This window comes from Somniosus microcephalus, unplaced genomic scaffold, assembly GCF_052327205.1.
Source record: "Somniosus microcephalus isolate GS21.2 unplaced genomic scaffold, FLI_Smic_1.0 scaffold321, whole genome shotgun sequence".
NCBI lineage: Eukaryota > Metazoa > Chordata > Chondrichthyes > Squaliformes > Somniosidae > Somniosus > Somniosus microcephalus.
Window position 1 is genome coordinate 15,186 of NW_028225508.1, and position 19,673 is coordinate 34,858.

Sequence of the window (19,673 nt, forward strand, 5' to 3'; positions counted from 1 at the left end):
GATTTTGCAATTGTGGAACCTTTCTTGGTGAGGTGATGCAGGGAGGGGCAGTCTCGAGACATCTGGCAGAAGTTATTTCCAATTCTAGAGTTCCCCTAGAGGAACAACTGCAAAAAATGACTTTTCATGGCGATGTGGGCAGATTGCTCACGACCAAAATTGTCCTTTAACAAAGTTATTCTGCCAGTTATTCACTAATATTATGCCTGCACCTCGCTATATGTATGACTTATCTTTAAGAGTAATTTGCAATTCTCTTTTACATGTGCCATTCTAATCGATTCTGTTCATTTTAACTTCACTTTCTATTCACTAATTTGTATGAATTAAAGTAAATGGAGCCCAGAAAGGAAATATCGATTGTATTCTGCCAAAAGCAGGACAAATCCAATCCGATCAATTACCGCCCCATCAGTCTACTCTCAATCATCAGCAAAGTGATGGAAGGCGTCGTCGACAGTGCTATCAAGCGGCACTTACTCACCAATAACCTGCTCATTGATGCTGAGTTTGGGTTCCGCCAGGACCACTTGGCTCCAGAACTCATTACAGCCTTGGTCCAAACATGGACAAAAGAGCTGAATTCCAGAGGTGAGGTGAGAGTGACTGCCCTTGACATCAAGGCAGCATTTGGCCGAGTGTGGCATCGAGCCCTAGTAAAACTGAAGTCAATGGGAATCAGGGGGCATACTCTCCACTGGCTAGAGCCGTAGCTAGCACAAAGGAAGATGGTTGTGGTTGTTGGATGCCAATAGTCCCAGGACATCGCTGTAGGAATTCCTCAGGCTAGTGTCCTAGGCCCAACCATCTTCAGCTGCTTCTTCAATGACCTTCCCTCCAGCATAAATCAGGGAGTAGTTGCAACAGACACCATTGCATCTCTTAAGGAAAGCAGAGGAAGATACAGGGCTATGGGAAGAGAGCAGGGGAAATGGGATTACTTTGTATTGCTTTAACAATGAGGCAGTACATTCTCTTTCCATGCTATAAGTGTTAGACTTTGCTCAGTGGTAGCACTCTCGCCTCACCGTCAGAAGTTCTTGGGTTCAAGAGAAACTTGAACATATAATCTAGGCTGACACATCAGTGAAATATCAAGGGAGCCTTGCACTGATACGGGCATTGGGTAGACATAAAAGATCCCATGGCATGATTCAGAAGAAGAACTTGGGAGTTCTCCCAGTGTTCTGGTCAGCATTTATTCCTCGACCAACATCACTGAAATAGATTATCTGGTCACTTATCTCAGTGTTATTTGTGCGACACATCAGGGAGGGGGAGAAGTTCCTGGACTCTATGTTTCAGGAGATGGTCAGACCTATGAAGTTAATTACTGCAGATGTAGTCCGTGGTCGGGGACAGGACAGTGTGACTACGAGTGAGGAAGGTACAGGGATCCAGGATGTAGTGTTGAAGGAGACGCAGCCCTTGTTCTTGTCCAGCAGGATCGAGGTTCTTACTCCCTGTGAGGGCGGGAGCGGGGACTGCAGGGAGGATGAGCAACCTGGCCACAGCACCATGGTACAGGGGGCCATTCAAGTGGAGGGAGTAAAAAGAAATGTTGTAGTGGTAGGGGATAGTATCATTAGGGGGATAGATAGGGTTCTCTGCAGTCAAGAGCGGGAGTCCCGAAGGCTGTGTTGCCTGCCCGGTGCCAGGGTTAAGGACATCTCTTCTGGGCTGGAAAGAAACTTGGAGTGGGAGGGGGAGGATCCATTTGTCATGGTCCATGTTGGTACAAACGACGTAGACAGGACAAGGAAGACGGTTCTGTTAAAGGAGTATGAGCAGCTAGGGGTCAAATTAAAAAACAGAACCTCAAGGGTAATAATCTCTGGGTTATTACCTGAGCCACGAGCGAATTTGGCTAGGATAAATAAAATTAAAGAGTTAAATGCGTGGCTCAAAGACTGGTGTGGGAGAAATGGGTTTTGCTTCTTGGGACACTGGCACCAGTACTGGGACAGGAGGGAGCTATTCTGTTGGGACAGACTCCACTTGGCCAGTGCTGGGACTAGAGTCCTGGCGAATCATATAACTAGGGCTGTAGAGAGGGCTTTAAACTAATTAGTGGGGGGGAGGTTTCTAGAGAGCAAATAATAGAAATGACAACAGAGAAGGTCATAGACTTAGGTAGCAGTGGGGGAATTAAAAAACAGAATGTGTCAGGAAGGGACAGAAGGTATGGAGTAAAAAGTAAAGTACTAAAAAGGGAAAAAACAGGAACTAAGTGTTACAAAACATATTTGAAAGTTCTTTATCTGAATGCACGTAGCATTCGTAACAAAATGAATGAGTTAACGGCACAAATAACGACATATGGGTATGATCTTGTGGCCATTACAGAAACATGGCTGCAGGGTGACCATGACTGGGAATTAAACATACCAGGTTATTTAACAATCAGGAAGGACAGGCAGGAAGGGAGAGGAGGTGGGGTGGCTATGTTAATAAAGGAAGGAATCACTATAATACAGAGAAATGATATTGGGTCAAAGGAGCAGGATAGTGAAACAGTTTGGGTGGAGATAAGGAATAATAAGGGGAAAAAAACACTAGTGGGTGTAGTCTATAGGCCTCCGAACAGTTGCAACTCTGTTGGACGGAGTATTAATCAGGAAATAGTTGAGGCTTGTAATAAGGGAACAGCTATAATTATGGGGGATTTTAATTATCATATTAACTGGACAAATCAAATTGGGCAGAGCAGCCTTGAGGATGAGTTCATTGAGTGTATTAGGGATGGGTTTCTTGAGCAGTATGTAACTGAACCGACCAGGGGGCAAGCAACCTTAGATTTGGTCCTGTGTAATGAGACAGGATTAATTAAAAATGTCCTAGTAAAGGATCCCCTTGGAATGAGTGACCATAACATGGTTGAGTTCCATATTCAATTAGAGGGTGAGAAGGTTGGATCTCAAAGAAGCGTGCTGAGATTGAATAAAGGAGACTATGAAGGTATGAGAGCGGAATTGATTAGAGTGGACTGGGAAAATAGATTAAAGGGTAAGACGGTACATGATCAGTGGTGTACATTTAAGGAGTTATTTTACAACTTCCAAAAAATATATATTCCACTGAGGAAAAAAGGGTGTAAAAGAAAAGATAGCCATCCGTGGCTAAGTAAAGTAATTAAGGATAGTATCCGACTAAAAACAAGGGCATATAAGGTAGCCAAATCTAGTGGGAGGATGGAAGATTGGGAAGTCTTTAAAAGACAGCAAAAAATAACTAAAAGATTGATTAAGAAAGGGAAGATAGATTATAAAAGTAAATTAGCAAAAAATATAAAAACAGACAGTAAAAGTTTCTATAGTTATATAAAAAGAAAAAGGGTGGCTAAAGTAAATGTTGGTCCCTTAGAGGATGAGACCGGGAAATTAATGGTGGGAAACATGGAGGTGGCAAAAACACTGAACAATTATTTTGTATCAGTCTTTACAGTAGAGGACACTAAGAATATCCCAACACTGGACAAACAGGGGGCTCTAGGGGGGGAGGAACTAAATATGATTAAAATCACTAAGGAAGTGGTACTTGGTAAAATAATGGGACTCAAGGCGGATAAATCCCCTGGACCTGATGGCTTGCATCCTAGGGTCTTGAGGGAAGTAGCAGTAGGGATTGTGGATGCATTGGTAATAATTTTCCAAAACTCACTGGACTCAGCAAAGGTCCCGGCAGATAGAGCTCATGGAAGAGAGTGAGAGGGAGGCTTATGTATTAAAGATAGATCAAGAGAAAGTCTTTGATAGGGCCTTTTCTCATGAGTTTTCAATGAAGGTTTTGAAAGCATTTGGTTTTGGGAAAATTTCATTGAGTGGATAAGGATTTTTTATTCAAACGTATTTAGCTGTGTTAAATGTAATGGTTTTTTATCCAAGTATTTTCCGATACAGAGATCAGTGAGACAGGGTTGTCCCCTGTCCCCTTTGCTATACACATTGGTAGCAGAACTATTAGGTCACATGATGCGAAAGAAACAAGGTGTAGTTGGGATTGCGGTTCCCAGTTCCGGGCTGGTGTTGGTGATACACCAAAATGCAGATGACACAACCTTAACATTGAGAAATGGGGAGTCAGTGAAGAAAGCTATGGACGTAATGGAGGAGTATTGTAGAGCTTCAGGAGCCAGAGTGAATTATAGTAAGTCCCAATGCCTGGTTGCAGGAAGGGGTAGGGAGGAATGGTTGAAGGAAAGTCCCTTTAAGGTGGTGGAGGTTTTTTGAAGTTCTGGGGTGCATATCAGGTGCAAGAAAGACAGGGATGAAGTGGATCGATTAAATTGGGAACCAAAGGTTATGAAAATTTTAAAGATTTTGGGAAGATGGGAAAGAAGGTGGTTGAAAGTGCAAGGAAGAGCGACAGTGGTGTCCGCTCACCTGCTATCTAAGCTATGGTACTTATTGACGGTGGAGGATATTCCTGAGTGGGTGGAAAAGTCCATCCGAGAGGCTTGTGTGAGGTTTTTACGGGAAGGGAAACCAGCCTTGGTTGCTTACAATACCATTATTGGACGAAGAAATCAGGGAAGACTCAATTTCCCAGATATTGATTTGAAGAAAAAATCCTTTAGAAGCAAATGGGTGAGGAGATTTCTTCAGAAGTCAAATACAAGTTTTTGGAAGAGTTGTTTCGAGCATTTTTTAAAACGAAGTGGGATAGGAGGGCAGGGGATATTGTAATAGCAACAGAAAATGCTGGAAATATTCAGCAGGCCCGGCAGCATCCGTGGAGAGAGAAACAGAGTTAACGTTTCAGGTCTGGGATCCTTCATCAGAACTGGAAAAAGTGGAATACAATAATATGTTTTTGAAATCGATTAAACCTCTCCCTCGGTTTTATAAGGGGGTTGTAGAGATTTGGGCCCAATTTTTAAAAAGTGTGCAGTTTATGCCCAAGGGGGCTGAGGAATTTTTTGAACAGCCCTTATTTATGAACAGGTGGGTCAACATCGAAGGAGAGGTATTATTTAATCAAGCTTTTATAAAAGCTGGTATTATATATGTGAAAGATGTATTATACGAGGTAATTCCAGGTTGGTTGCGGGAAGCGATAGTGAGGGACGTGGTGTGGGAGGAGGATCAGCAGGTAGAGGAAAAAGCAATAGGGATCATGTATGAGAAGATTGTGAGTGCAATGCCATAGGATTGGATGGAAGAAATAAATGTGGAAATCTCCAAAGGAAATAAAATGTATCCGGCTTTTCCAAGCTTTCTGCTGGAAAAAGGGGGAGAGCTGGTCCAATCTGACAACTGTAATACTATGCGGAATTTAGTGAATGGAGATTCAAGACACCTGCTGGTGAGGAGTTTTGGCAGAGTATATACCCACAGCTGGACTTCAACAGGATTTGGAAGGGAGTGTGGGCAAATTTTAAATGTCCAGAGTGGATTGAACTGGATTTCAAATTGGCTCATAACCAGATTTTTACCATGACGGTCTTGTGTAAGATTGGAGGAGTGGAGGGGGCAACTTGCCCAGTGTGTGGGACACGGGATGGGGCTCTGTCCCATTTACTGGTGTTATGTCCGCAGTTAAATGATTTTAAGTACTATGTTCGACAGTTGTGTGAAGTTTTTTTGCTGGGTATGGACCGAAGAGCGAGAATGGGAATCCTGTGGGACTCAATTTTGAGATGGGGATTGCAGGAGAGTCTGCCCGAGTCTAGTGCAGCGGCATTTAATTTAATGTTCAGTTTGGCTAGATTTGTGATTGTGCAAAGAAGGAATGCTCTGTTTGTTAAGGGGAGGAGAATCAATCTAAAAGTGTATTTTAAATATAAGCTAAAAGATCATTATAAGGCTCTGTGGATGCTTTATTCAGACAGGAATTTAAAGATAGTATTTTACAATCAATTTTTAAAGTACAATCAATTAATATATGTTACGGGAGACAAATTAAACTTCAGGTTTTGATGTTAATGTGTGGTGGAGGAATGGCTGTGCAGAGTGGCGGAATTGATTTGTATGATACAATGGAATGATCACGATGTTGTAAATGTTCATAATGTTCAATAAAAAATTTAAAACATAAAGGGCTAGAAATTCAGTAGGCTTTGCGCCCAGTTTTCACCCAAAGAGGGCTTTTGCGCCACTTGATGAGGTTGCGCCGATATTCAGCGCTGCGGTAATGGCGGCATTAGCCAGTAGCGCTGCGCCGCCACCGATGACGTCATCGGTGAGCGCAGTGCCCCGCTACCGCCCCGATACCAGCCCGACCGCCATATTGAGTAGCGACCGCCTCTTCCGTAGCGGCCGCAAACAACGTTCAGAGACCGGGGCCGTACTGCAGCCTTAGTGGGGTGAGTTAAGGTGGAGGTGCGGCCGGCCGCTTTTTCAGCGGCCGCCTGCCCGCACCTCCTTCCCCGGCCTCCTCCACCCCCCCCCCCCCCCGCGGCATTGCCGGCTGTTTTCCGGGAGCCCAGCACTTCTCCGTGGTGCCGGGCTCATTTGCCGGCACTAGCGAGCGGCGATCTCGCTGTTGCAGGCACCTCCCCCTTAAGAGAGGGAGGAAGGCCTGCAGTACCGCAGCCTGCCGCTCCGCAGCGGGTGGCGCTGCGGCAACTAGCGCGCCGAAATTCAGTTTCAGCGCCCCAAGCGGGGGCGGGCACACCCTGGAATAGCGCCCGGTTCCGACTTGGGGCGCAAAAACTGAATTTCTGACGGGCGCAACTGGCTCCGCGCGCAGCGCTAACTTTTGGGCGCACGCCAGCTGGCGGGGCCTAACTGAATTTCTAGCCCAAAAAGTTGGTAGCACCCTTGCCTCTGAGACAAGAAGGGTTGTGGGTTCAAGTCCCACTCCAGGACTTGAGCACAATAAATCTAGGCTGACACTCCAGTGCAGTACTTCTGCTACACTGCCGGAGGTGCCATCTTTCGAATGAGACATTAAACCAAGGCCCCGTCTGCTCTCTCAGGTGGGTGTAAAAGATCCCATGGCACTATTTCGAAGAAGAGCAGGGGAGTTCTCCCCGGTATCCTGGCCAATATTTATCCCTCAACCAACATCACTAAAGCAGATTATCTGGTCATTATCACATTGCTGTTTGCGGGACCTTGCTGTTCGCAAATTGGCTGCCATGTTTCCTACATTACAACAGTGACTACACTTCAAAAAGTACTTCATTGGCTGTGAAGCGCTTTTTTATGTCTGGTGGTCGTGAAAGGTGCTGTATAAATGCAAGTCTTCCCTTTCTGTCTTTTAATTTGAGACATGACATGGTAAGTCTAGCATGCTTTGGGTGACTTGGGACTTCTGGGGTTAGAAATTGGGCCGTGTTGCGCCTATTTTGCGCCCATAAAGAGGATGCAACGAGGCCCAATTTTGGGGACCAATGTCCTGGGCCCCAAGGATGCCTGAAAAAATGTCCCATCCAAACTTGGGCCAAGCCATTTCGCGGTCGTCCCTGGTGTCCGCCTGAAACAGGCGATAAGCCCCATACGTATATAAGTGAGGGCGAGACAGTCGCTGGCAGCTCGCTCAGATTATTCAGATGAGGCCCGAGGGCTAATGAGTTTGTAACTGAAGTGCGGTGCAGCCCACATCCCCACCCACAATCAGAGCTAACAAAAACAGAAACAACAGAAAAAATGTTTGCAATACTTCTAAGTTTATTATCTTTTTGCTTTTGCTGAGATGCTGTAATAAAGAAATGAAAGCTCCCCCAAAAAAGACAGAAAATACCTGACATACACCAACAAGGTGAAATCACGCTGCGTGATATTAGTAACAAGCACAATGGGGATAATTGTCACCTTCACTCTCTGGGCGGGTAAACTCCCGCCCGCCATTTCTGAAAATCGGGCAGGTTCTATAGCGAAGGGCAATGCCGTACGCCAATCTACCGCCCAAGCCGTGCAGGTGGAAATTCCCCACCATGTGTGCGCGTGAAGATCCTTTATCTGCTGCTTTAAGAGTGATTAACACGTCTGCTCATAATGGACAGAGGAATTTCATACAAACACATTCATGTGTTTTACTAACACCATACAGCGTGCTTTCCACCCACAAGTCTGGATTCACCACAGAGGCAAACACCTAAAATGGAGATGTCTTTTGACTCTGGAATGGACCATCACTCATACAATCAATTGCACATAGCAGTGAAAGGTTCAGTCCAACGTTCAGGCAGGTCTTCAATTAGGGTTCAAGGCAAGAGAAAGGACAAAAAATATAGGAGTGCATCTACAAAGTGGTTTGTCATCCAAGGTTGACTTTGCAAAATTATCAATTTAAAGCACATTTTGATGAGCCATTCATTGGATTTGTAGGTCAGTTTGGTCCGATTTAATTAAAAGATTTCAGTTCATTGACTTTATTCTAGGGGTTTTTCTTTGCTACATCTCATGCAAAATCAGATGAGCTTGAGTACTCTTTAACCAGAGGCTCGCCAGGGTTTTATTTGAATTCTTGTTACCCTATGGTCCAGTGCTTCAATCATTGTGGATGAATGAGCAAAGGCCACAAAATGGGATCTGAATGTGCCTTAAATGAATAAATGAAAACTTGGATGAATAAATTAGGCAGCTTGGGCAAAGCCCATTCGGTTGTTTCCTCTGTCAAAGATGGAATAGTATGGCCCAATGAAGACATCTCCCAGAATCCAGAGCCCTCCAGAAGAGGATGGAAGATACATGCTTTCAAATCCACTTAAGCAGTCACCTTGCTCCTGGAAGAAATGCAAAGTGTGAGAGTCAGTTCCCTAGAACTACTTTGTTGCTAATTCTGATTCTTCTGTGTGTATATTAATAAAAAATGAAAAGAACATCCACAGTTTCTTCTTTAGTGATCACTATGCTATGTTAAATCAAAAAATTCACAGAAATGTAAATTCTTTGGTCCATCAGTCTCTCAATTGGTCCACCGATGTGCCACAGACACTATTCTACATTACACATTCATGGGTGCAGTACTGACAACACTCAAGAAGTTCGACAGCATCCAGAACAAAGCAGTCCACATGATCAACAGGCCATCCAGCACCTTAAACACCCACTCCCTCCATCACTGGCACACCCGGGCTGCAGTGTGTACTATCTACAGGATGCACTGCAGCAACTCGCCAACATTGCTTCAACAGCACCTCCCAATCCCGAATCCCCATCACCTAGAAGGACAGGAGCAGCAGGTCCATGGAACACCATCACCTCCAAGTTCCCTTCCAAGTCACTTACCATCCTGACATGGACATATATCACTGTTCCTTCATCGTCGCTGGGTCAAAATCCTGGAACTTCTTCCCTAACAGAATTGTGGGTGTACGTTCACCACATGGAGTGCAGAGATTCAAGAAGGTGACTCACCACCACCTTCTCAAGAGCAACTAGGGATAGGCAATAAATGCTGGCCTTGATAGTGACGCCCATATTAAAAGAATGAATAAATAAAATATTAACATCTTCTCTTGCTTTATTAATTGATATGGAAGTTCATTTTTTAACTAAATGTAGTACAGTTACTCAATCTTACCACTTTGTACATTTTCATTAATTTTCTGCTCATTTTCTTATCTTACAGTTAACTGAGAAGCAATCTTACTGGATACTGAAGTCAGAGAACATAGTCAAACCATTCAAAGTCAGGTTTATCGAATTAAAACAAAAACATACCTTGATTGTGTATTCAGATGGAGAAAGGGGATAGTCAATTCCATTGATTGTGAAGACCACATCAGGCATGTTGGACAGATTGTTACAGTTGATGGAGTACTGTAAAAAGGGTGAAGTATTTAACAATGGTCGTCAGTAGAATGTTCTCAGAGAAGCATTGCAGGAAATACTTGTATAAATAGCAAAATCAATGATGTAATCATTGGATGTACAGTTGGTCACGTTTAAAAGCAGCTGTGGCTACATTCCAGCACAAGTGCCAAGATGGTCCCGCGAGGAACCTGCGTCATCGATCCCGGTGGATATTCTGAGGTTTGTGGGGAGGTTCCCTGCAACCTAAGAGTGTATGGAGGCCATCTACCTGCCCCCAGAGGCTGTAAAAATGGCCGTTAATTGCTGGGCTTGTGGAGGAGGAACTGTTGGGGGAACCCCCCAGGATGAGGGTTAAAATGCCTCCACTGGCCCCCTTCGTAAGGGGGTCAAATTTAAAAAAATTATTTATACCCTTTCTTTGGGGGTGCAGGCTGCAACCCAGTTCCCTCGGTGGGACTCACATCCACCATTTAGCAGCCTGGTTTCACCAGGTGTCCCGGCATTGATGATCCGTTGGCCTTTGAGAGGCTGGGCTTACCGGGCACACAGGAACTCCCAGCATTGAGAATCTCCAGCCCTCCAACATCAGTAGTCTTGCTTGGAGTTGGTGGAAGCTCCACCCTTCGCAAGACCCCTGGGAAACCCTAACCCAAAGGCGGGACCAGCCTAATTTGTAGCCCTACAGGCGCTCTTCCACCTGACTTACAGTGGGAGGGCAGTGGAAGCCCCATAGACTCCTGGCTTAACAGGCCTTAAATTTAGTCATTTTGATGGGAGCTAAGCTTGATTCTTGAGATCCTTTTGGATCTTGCAGCTAGCTACAAAAGTCAGAAACAAGGGCACCACTGTAAGTCTTTGAAGTTAATGGTCATGCTTATCAAGATCAGGGATGTTAGCACTGGGAAATGAGAGTTTCAGGTACCTGTCAGCATCCAAGCACTCCCAGATCAGGGACTGCAGAGTTAGCTACAGAATAAACTCTTAAGTAAAGCATCATCTTATAAATACTACAAAATGAAAAATATATCACTAGAACCACCTTGGTTCATTATAAAGTCTGATCTGTAACATAGAGCCTTACCCCGCCATAGTATCCTTGAGTCGCACCAATGTATTGCTGGATCTTGCTGATGGGTCCAGTGGGACCAGTGAGCAGAGAAGTACCAGTATCAACGATGGCCTGACAGCCCTCACTGCAGGCCACAACCTGCCCATTGATTGTCACCCTGAAAGAGGAAAAGGTGGTTACAGTTGATTGAATGCATTCCCTCCCTAAACCTCTCCCCCTCTCTACCTCTCTCTCTCCTTCTTTAAGACGCTCCTTAGAGCATACCTTTTTGACCAAGCCTTTGGTCATCTGCCTGAATACCTCCTCATGTGGTTTGATGTCAAATTCTGTTTAATAAAGCTCCTGTGAAGCATCTTGGGACACATTACTACATTAAAGGCACTATATAAATGCAAGTTGTTGTTGTTAACCCTGAAACTAAGATATTTGTGAAAAATACAAGCAGAGCTGAACCAAAGAGGTGAATCTAAATTTAAATATTCCAATATTGGGTCAGACATCTTCCAGGCATCCTATGGGCATGGGACATTGGCCCCTGAGAATAGCCTGTTGTGCCCCTTTTACCTCCGTTAAAATAGGTGCAACGAGGTCCAATTTGTACTCTCGCACGTCTAATGAGCAGTCGGCCCTATTTCTCGTTCATTAATTTTAATCAATCAGTTTTAATGAACAGCAAATCATGCAGGATGGATTCTTGGCACATGATGCTCCAAGTACTCAGTGTGTGCTCTCGGCGAGCAATGGCCTGCAATAACTTTACCCTTAGATGGATTGAGCCTCTGTTTGCTCAGGCTGGACTTAAACAATAGTCCAATTGTGGCCTGGAAGCTATCGTTGAGTTAGCTCGTTCCCTGTGTTTATTCCTGATCATTGAAAGGTGTTGCAATATCATCACACTAACTCAACTGCTACCCCATTGTACTTAATATTTCCACTTGCAATGTTGAGTGCAACTTGATTGTTACAGAATGCGTGCCAATTGTGAAATGGGTCAGTCATTTACCTGTCCAAGCTGATTTGCCAGTAAGCTTCGTGAGTGACGGGCACCCAGTTAATTTGACCTGTGTAGTGGTTTTGATCAATTCCACCAAATACAACTTCACTTCCGGACTGACCAGCCTCTCTGAAAAACAATTTAACCAGAATGTTATTAAAATGAGCATAAACAGAGATACAAAAATTCCTGATCAACAATATGTTTTATTGGCTGGCCCAATGTGGCATCATTAACCAGTGGAAATGAGACCAAAGTCAATATTTTGCGAAATAAATAAGAAAAGAGAACTTGATCGTCACTGTGCTGGTTGGAATGAAACATTGTTCTTTCCATAATCCCTGAAAGAGATTGCAATTATCCAATTTCCCATCTTGGATCTATAAGTCAATTAAAACATCTAAAGGAGTTGAATTTGTCCATTGGGATCCAGTTGGATGTGCTTCGACCTTTGCTAGAAGGTGAAGAGGTCACCTGACATGAAAACAGTTCATCCAGGTGAGAGAACAAACACAAGGAAGGGCGAGCAAAGGCCCATCGGCTTTATAGAAAGAAGGTTCTGTGGTGACCTTAAGTAAATACCCTATTATCAGCAGGGAGCATCGGAGATGGAAGTACAAGAAGGTAAGAAAACCAACCTGCTCAGGTAAAAAGCAAACAGGTCCTGTTGCACCAGGTCATCAGACATCATGTTATCAAACACAGGTGTGGCCCCTGATGATGCAATGCTTGGATAGGCCAATCCGAGAATCCCATCAAACGAAGCGTAGGAGAATGAACTCCCAGGTTCAGTCTTACTTAAACCAAATTCCTGCTGACTGATAGCTATGTTCGATACCTAGACAAAAGGAAAAAGCTAACTTGTTCTGAAGAATTATTTTACTGAGAGTCATCAACAAACACATTAGCGCATTGTTATCCAGGTCACACATTACTTACATGTTACGACAAAATGCTTGTTGTTCCTCGGGCTGATACTTTACCAAATAACAAAATTCAGTATTGACTGGGCAACAGTTTAGAACATAACATAAGAATTAGGAGCAGGAGTAGGCCATACGGCCCCTCGGGCCCACTCCGCCATTCAATAAGATCCCCATATCTCTTGATTCCTCTAGAGTCCAAAAATCTATCTGACTGCGCCTTCAATATACTCAACAATTCAGCATCCACAGCCCTTTGAGGTAGAGAATTTCAAAGATTCACAACCTCTGAGTGAAAAAATTCCTCCTCATCTCAGTCTTAAATGGCCAACCCCTTATCTTGAGACTATGCCCCCTAGTTCTAGACTCTCCCACCAGTGAAAACAACCTCTGTCAATCCCCCTCAGAATCTTATATGTTTCGATGAGATTACCTCTCATTCTTCTAAACTCCAGAGAGTATAGGCCCAATCTAATCAATCTCTCCTCATAGGACAATCCTCTCATCCCAGGAATCAATCTAGCTTTATTGATACAGGGTTGTGAAAATCCACAGCTGTTCCTGAGCAATCCTGACCTCACAGGAACCTGGCGTATCATTGGCTGTGGTTTCACTTACCTGGTCAGAGGTCAGCAACAGTGCGTGTGGGCCCCATTTGGGGTCCAGGGTGAGGTTGTGACCAGGACCCCTGAAGATTTGAAAATATTGTTTTTTTTAACTGTTGATAGCAACTTCCAAGTATATTGAAATCCTCTTGTAGTTTTTCCTGTTCAGCTTTGGAGTCTACCACCTTCGTTAGCTTTGTATCATTGGCAATTTCAGAAATATTAAAAGTGAACGGCCAATGATTTTTAGTTCTTTGTTGTAGGACATGTTACTGCTGAACGATAAGGAATTGTCATAATGCTTGACTTTAATTTTTTTAATGAGATAATAGGAACACTACATTTCTAAATATCTTTGATTGAATTCTATCCATTGTTATGAACCTATAAATTAGCCTAAAAAGTATAAGTCCCATTGACATATTGACTCCTGTTACCATGCTGAAGCCCTTCACCCAACAACAACAGCAACTCGCATTTATATAGCGCCTTTACTGCAGTAAAACCTCCCAAGGGGCTTCACAGGAACATTATCAGACAAAATTTGACACCGAGCCATATAAGGAGATATTCGGACAGATGGCCAAAAGCTTGGTCAAAGAGGTAGGTTTTAAGGAGCATATTAAAGGGGGAGAGAGAGGTAGAGAGGCGGAGAGGTTTAGGGAGGGAATTCCTGAGCTTAGGGCCTAGGCAACAGAAAACATGGCCACCAATGGTGGGGTGAAGGAAATCGGTGATGCAGAAGAGGCCTCTAACATTACAAAGCTCCCTATTGGCTTGTTGCAACATGATCTATTCAACTAACCAATACTCTATGCCTGCATTTGAAGAATGTATTGGATCTGATAGTAGGAGATATTAATATTCAGGGAACTCTGACTTGAATGGGCAATTTAAGAATTTTGACATTGTTTTGTCATAACTTTGTTAGTAAAAGTTACATTATACTTACAGTGACTGTGTCATAGCCCAGGATCCCAGTCATACTGCCTGAACCATACTGAATGGAGAGCGTTTGGTCATCTGTCTTGAATGTTGAGGACTTGCTTGGTGAATATCTGTTGTGGTTCACTGCAAAATAGTACACGTTTCATTACACTCAATTTAATGGTTTGGTTGTTTTATTCCACTACTGAGTTAAGGATAGATCTTACCAAAAATATTCTTTCTAATTCTTCATTTGTACCACCATTTCTTTCTGTTGAATTTTGTGCTCATTTAGGTGAGGGGTGTTGGTGCTGGCTATTGAACCACTTTACATATCAGCCAACCAGCAGTAGCATCAAGAGTTCACAGGGTCAAGTACAGCATGGGTTAGATTTAGAGGAAAGCTACCTTTGTGCTGTCCAAACAATGGGCCTCTGCTGTAACCCACCAATGTAATATTTTCCGTTTCTCCGTACAACCATCGTATGGCTTCTCTGAGTCACATTGCCAATTCGTGTCACAGCAGGACAGTGTTGTCCTGTGGGCCCATGATCATGAGGAACTAGGTTATGACGGCCCAAGTTGATTTTATGTAAGAGACCTTTGGCCCATTAACGCGGAAAGAAAAAAAAGACTTGCATTTCTATAGCACCTTTCACAGCCTCAGGACATCCCAAAGTGCTCTACAGCCAATGAAGTACTTTTGAAGTGTAGTCACTGTTGTAATGTAGGAGACACGGCAGCCAATTTGCGCACAGCAAGCTCCCACAAACAGCAACGTGATAATGACCAGATAATCTGTTTTAGTGCTATTGATTAATGGTTAAATATTGGCTGGGACAGCGGGGTGAACTCCCCAGCTCTTCTTTGAAATAGTGCCATGGGATCTTTTGCGTCTACCTGAGAGAGCAGATGTGCCCTCGATTTAACATCACACCTGAAAGATGGCACACTCTGACAGTGTAGCACTCCCTCAGTACAGCACTGGACTGTCATCCTAGATTTTGGTGTTCAAGTTTCTGGATTGGGACTTGAACTGACAACCTTCTGACTCAGAAGGCGAGTGTGCTACCAACTAAGCCAGTGCTGACCCAGTATGGGCTGGATTTAAACCCAGTTCTCTGAGTGAAAGGCCAGTGCACTACATAGTCCCAGAGCACATTTTTCTAGCATTATTTTCTTTTATTAAGCATCCTTCCTAACTGGTATGACACTGCAGTAATGTGATTAAATTCCATTATCCAATTATTTCACAAACTCATCGAAAAGAAATCATAAACGTGTGTGTTATAATTAGAATAAGTAGTCAGTTGGATATATAGCTTTAATTTACAGCATTGATGATTACTATGTAAATTAAAAGTTTGACCTAGTTGGTTTTACATCGCTAAATTGGATCAACTTTTAGGAGTATGTTTTGTGCTGGTGGCACTTGAACATCGACTGCCACCGTCCATGTCGACAAAAGTGGGCTTCTGTAAGTCAAATCTTTGAAGAAACAAAGCACCAGGCCTCACAACTCTAACAAATGTATTTTCATAAACATTGACACATTGAATCAATTGGCTGTATTTTCAGAAGGTCTGGATCCACCAAATACTTTTACCCTTAACGCTCTTAGCCACCTTCTGTAAGTTTATGTGTCCTTTAATTGGTGATCAATTGATTGTGCCCTTGGAACACTTTCCCAATCAATGCCCAGATCACTCAGCGGAAAATGCCAACGAAATCTTGGGAAGTCTAACTGTTTACGTATACTTACTGCATACTTGGCTGTTACAGTAAACTGATGTGATCCAAAGGTTGGAGGAGCCAGTATCAAAGATGACGGTGAAGCTCTGTGGTGGGGTTCCAATGGTGATTGCTCCAAAATAAGACATCTGTCAGAATATTTTATAGATGAAACAAGGTATGTTATAATTTACCAAGAGTTGCTGTATTAAATTTCAGTGCATATAGACACACACTGAGGCAGATGTTCAAGTTCCTGTGCTCAGGTGTATTGGACTGTCTAGGCACAGCTCATAGAAGCAAATTAGGTTGGAAGGAGCATGTGCCTGTATAGGAGTTTGCCCGATTTTCCTCCCCACACTGCACCCCTGCAAACCAGTGCACCTCGTCACAGGAACAGAAAGACCTGTATGATTGAGAACAAAGGGTGTTTTGGACTAACCCTAACCCTAACCCTAACCCTAGATGTTGTTACAAGCACAGCATCAGTTTTCACTTGTACACCAACAACACGTATCTCTCTGGCACCACTCTCATCTTCAGGCTGTTGCTGTCTTGTGTGACTGCTCGCCGCACCATCAAGTCTTGGATTTGGGTTGTGGTCGGCTTTGACCTGACTTTCTTATCCAGAATGGTTATCACCAAGACTGCTCATGTTGCTCACTTCACCCTACCTCTCGCTCATCAGTACAAAATCCATAATCCATGCCTTCATCACCTCAAGTATCGATTTCTCAAATGCATCCCCTCCCCCAATCTTCACAAGCTTCAGTTATTTCCCCGCTCTGTGGTCGAGTTTTTTCTCCCAAGTTCCTGAGTGCTCATCACTCCTGTCCTTGTCACAGTTACCCTGCCTCCCAGCTTGTTGGCTCCCTCATCCTCATTTTCAAATCCCTTCAGTCACACTGCACTTTATCCGAGTGATCTTCTCCAGTCGTATATCCCAGCCCACAAACTCCACTCCTGGAGAGAGTGAAGAACCAGCTCTACTTTAGAGTTCAAATCCATCCGGCCTCCGACTCAAACCACCCAGGCGGGAACGCCGCCTGTTCCCACCGGCTTCTTGCCAAGAGTTACAATCAGCCTTGAAAACTCTTCTTTCACTCACTTTGCTCCTGTTTTCTGACGTTCTCTCCACAAACTACTTCACCTCACTACCCCTCTCCCCCCATTCAAAGACTACCTAAAAGCCTAGCTCTTCCATTGTGTTTTTTGAACCCCTGCTTAATCTTTGCTGTTTCTCCCCCTCCCTAAATTATTCATAGATGTTCTTCTACATCAGGGGTGCTATGTAAATGCAAATTGTTGTAATTGCATTGATTTTCCATTCCTCAAGAAAATTTTACAGATCTAGATTAATGCTCACCTACCTCGTAGAAACAGAGGCCTAGAAATTGGGTATAGCCCCGCCAGCTCGTTTGCGCCGAAAATTTTGCGCTGGCCACGGAGCCAGTTGCGCCCGTCCCATATTCACTTTTAGCGCCCCAAGGCGGAACCGGGCGCTGTTCCAGGGTGCGCCCGGCCCCGCTTGGGGCGCTGAAAGTGAATTTCAGCGCTCCCGGTGCCGCTGCGCCACCCGATGCGGTGCGGCAGGCTGCTGTACTGCAGGCCTCCTCCTTCTCTTAAGGAGGAGGTGCCTGCAATGGCCGGAGCCGCGATCGCGAGTGCCGGCAAAAGAGCCCGGCACAACGGAGAAGTGCCGGGCTCCACGGAAACCAGCCGGCAATGCCGCAGGGGGGCGGTGGAGGAGGCCAGGGAAGGAGGTGCGGGCAGGCGGCCACCGAAAAAGCGGCCGGCCGCACCTCCACCTTAAAGCGCCCCGCTAAGGCTGCAGTAAGGACCCGGTCTCCCGATGTTGTTAGCGGTCACCACGGAAGAGGCGGCCCCTACTGAAGATGGTGGTTGGGGCGGTAGCGGGGCAGAACCGGGGCACTGCGCACACCAATGACGTCATCGGTGCCGGCGCAGCGCTACCGGCTACCGCCGCCATTACCGCGGCCCTCAAAATCAGCACTACCACCCCTACTGGCGCAGAAGCCCTCTTTGGGCTGTAACTGGGCGCAAAGCCCACCGAATTTCTAGGCCAGAATGCCTTGCTGCTAAAATTAAAAACAGTTTACCTACTCTTATTTTCTTTAGGAATTTTTCAATGCTAAATATAATTTCTAATTATATTAATGCAGTATATTCTCCATCAAGTCACATAACCTAAACTCTGTGATCCTGGAGATCTACTCTTTACTAACACATTCCTTGAATAACACAAGGGCGGGGGGTGGGGGGCTAATGATAACATTGGGCAATAATGTAAAATGGGCGAAATCGGATCAGCCGCCCATTGTACAGCTGCCCTGATTTTAATTTCCATTGACTTCAGTGGAAGCCAAAATCGGGAGAGGTGTATAATGGGTGGCCAGTCTGATAACGCCTGTTTTACACTACCTCCAAATGTCGAAATTAACCCCATGCGCCCAATAACCGGTGCAAAGCTATGGAGGTCTACTGCAATAAATACAACTGACATGGAACTTGAGGGCAAATTCACCAATGCTGCACTCCCAGTGGAGAACTATGCTCGGAAGATAGGGCTGCTACTTTGCAGCATTGGATCTCTAAGTTTCCTTCAATCTCAACTCTCCACCGGGATCAGTGAAGTTGCCCTTAAATTTCCTCAGCAAAAATGACAGCGATTACTTACGTCCAAATAGTTTCTAAGTGGCTCGCCTGAAGCCAGGGACTGGCTGTTGAAGAGTCCTGCATATTTGGAGTATGGATTGTGTGGGTGATTCTTCAGAAATTCCCCAAGTAACCCACGTTCTTCAAGAGCCTTACGGGTAGATTTACCTTTTATCAAGGGAACTCTGTGAAGATAAACATGACACACAGTAGGGGGTGAATCAAAGTTGTGAGCAACATGCCCTAGTCTTTTAATTAAACTCTGCAGATTGCGGGACTAGCATTGTAACAATGGTTCAAAATTAGGTCAATCAGAGATACAAAAACCTACTTCAAAACAGCAGTTGCTTGAACGTTAATTGAAATAGGTGTAGAAAGAAAAAAGAAAAGGAACTTGGGGCCTCGATTTTAACTTGGGGAGGGATCGGTGAATTGGGCTGGGGGAATCCGGGGAGCACGACAAACCCGCATGCCGAGGCCTGGAGAGATTTTAACTCTTGGGCTCATTTCCATATTCAGACTCGGACTGCCACTCAAACCCGGCAAGAATCACTGATACTTTAGCGCAGATGCTATATTGTTCTCTGTAATATGCTTGGAAGGAGATCATCAGAAGCAGGTAAATAATTAGTAGATAGAGGTATGTTAATAAATGTACATTGAATTATCTCATGGAACATGACTACGATGGAAGAAATATTTCATGTGCAAATGTTTAAAAGGAAAGAGAACTTAAAACTATCTCCTACTGATCCTGTTAGATAGAAACTGCAGTACAAAGAAACACTGCACAAGAATGGAAATTTAGATACATAGATACAGATAAAATAATAATTTCCTACCTGATTAAACACTCAGAGAGCTGAATGCAAGCGAGTGCAATGAGTAGCCACTTCATCTTGTCCGGCACTTCTCAGGACGTTGGCGAGGTTTGTGAAATGTCTGGCTACTTTTATACAGGTCTGTACCAACCAGTTCTATTGTCCATAAAGTCAAATGATGTAGGTCATCAAAAAAATTTGCGGTTGTATCGTCCTTGTGGAA

The 19,673-nt window shown here is 44.3% G+C and overlaps 1 protein-coding gene across 2 annotated transcripts; it reads right to left on the bottom strand.

Annotated features, from left to right (window-relative positions):
- Nucleotides 1-7,593: 7,593 nt before the first annotated feature.
- LOC147081873 (pepsin A-like) lies at nt 7,594-17,506 on the bottom strand. Of its 2 annotated transcripts, none has more exons than XM_085980630.1 (8): nt 17,324-17,506; nt 15,985-16,102; nt 14,248-14,366; nt 12,406-12,605; nt 11,777-11,896; nt 10,786-10,930; nt 9,612-9,710; nt 7,594-8,671 (listed from the first exon to the last, which is right to left on the bottom strand). In XM_085980630.1, the coding sequence occupies exons 2-8, from the start codon at nt 16,100-16,102 to the stop codon at nt 8,522-8,524; spliced, it is 951 nt and encodes a 316-aa protein (XP_085836756.1). In that variant the 5' UTR covers nt 17,324-17,506; the 3' UTR covers nt 7,594-8,521. The 2 variants fall into 2 exon arrangements, with proteins under 2 accessions (XP_085836756.1, XP_085836757.1); XM_085980631.1 differs by having other exon boundaries at nt 17,320-17,506.
- Nucleotides 17,507-19,673: the final 2,167 nt, after the last annotated feature.

What these genes read in the sequence shown, in the direction of transcription:
- LOC147081873 (XM_085980630.1), bottom strand. Translation starts at nt 16,102, where the DNA reads ATGTCTTATTTTGGAGCAATCACCATTGGAACCCCACCACAGAGCTTC. An exon ending in TGGCAAATCAGCTTGGACAG is followed by an intron (nt 10,931 to 11,776) that starts GTAAATGACTGA and finishes TTCCTCTTTCAG; the next exon opens with GGTGACAATCAATGGGCAGG. An exon ending in CTCAAGGATACTATGGCGGG is followed by an intron (nt 9,711 to 10,785) that starts GTAAGGCTCTAT and finishes CCCTTTTTACAG; the next exon opens with TACTCCATCAACTGTAACAA.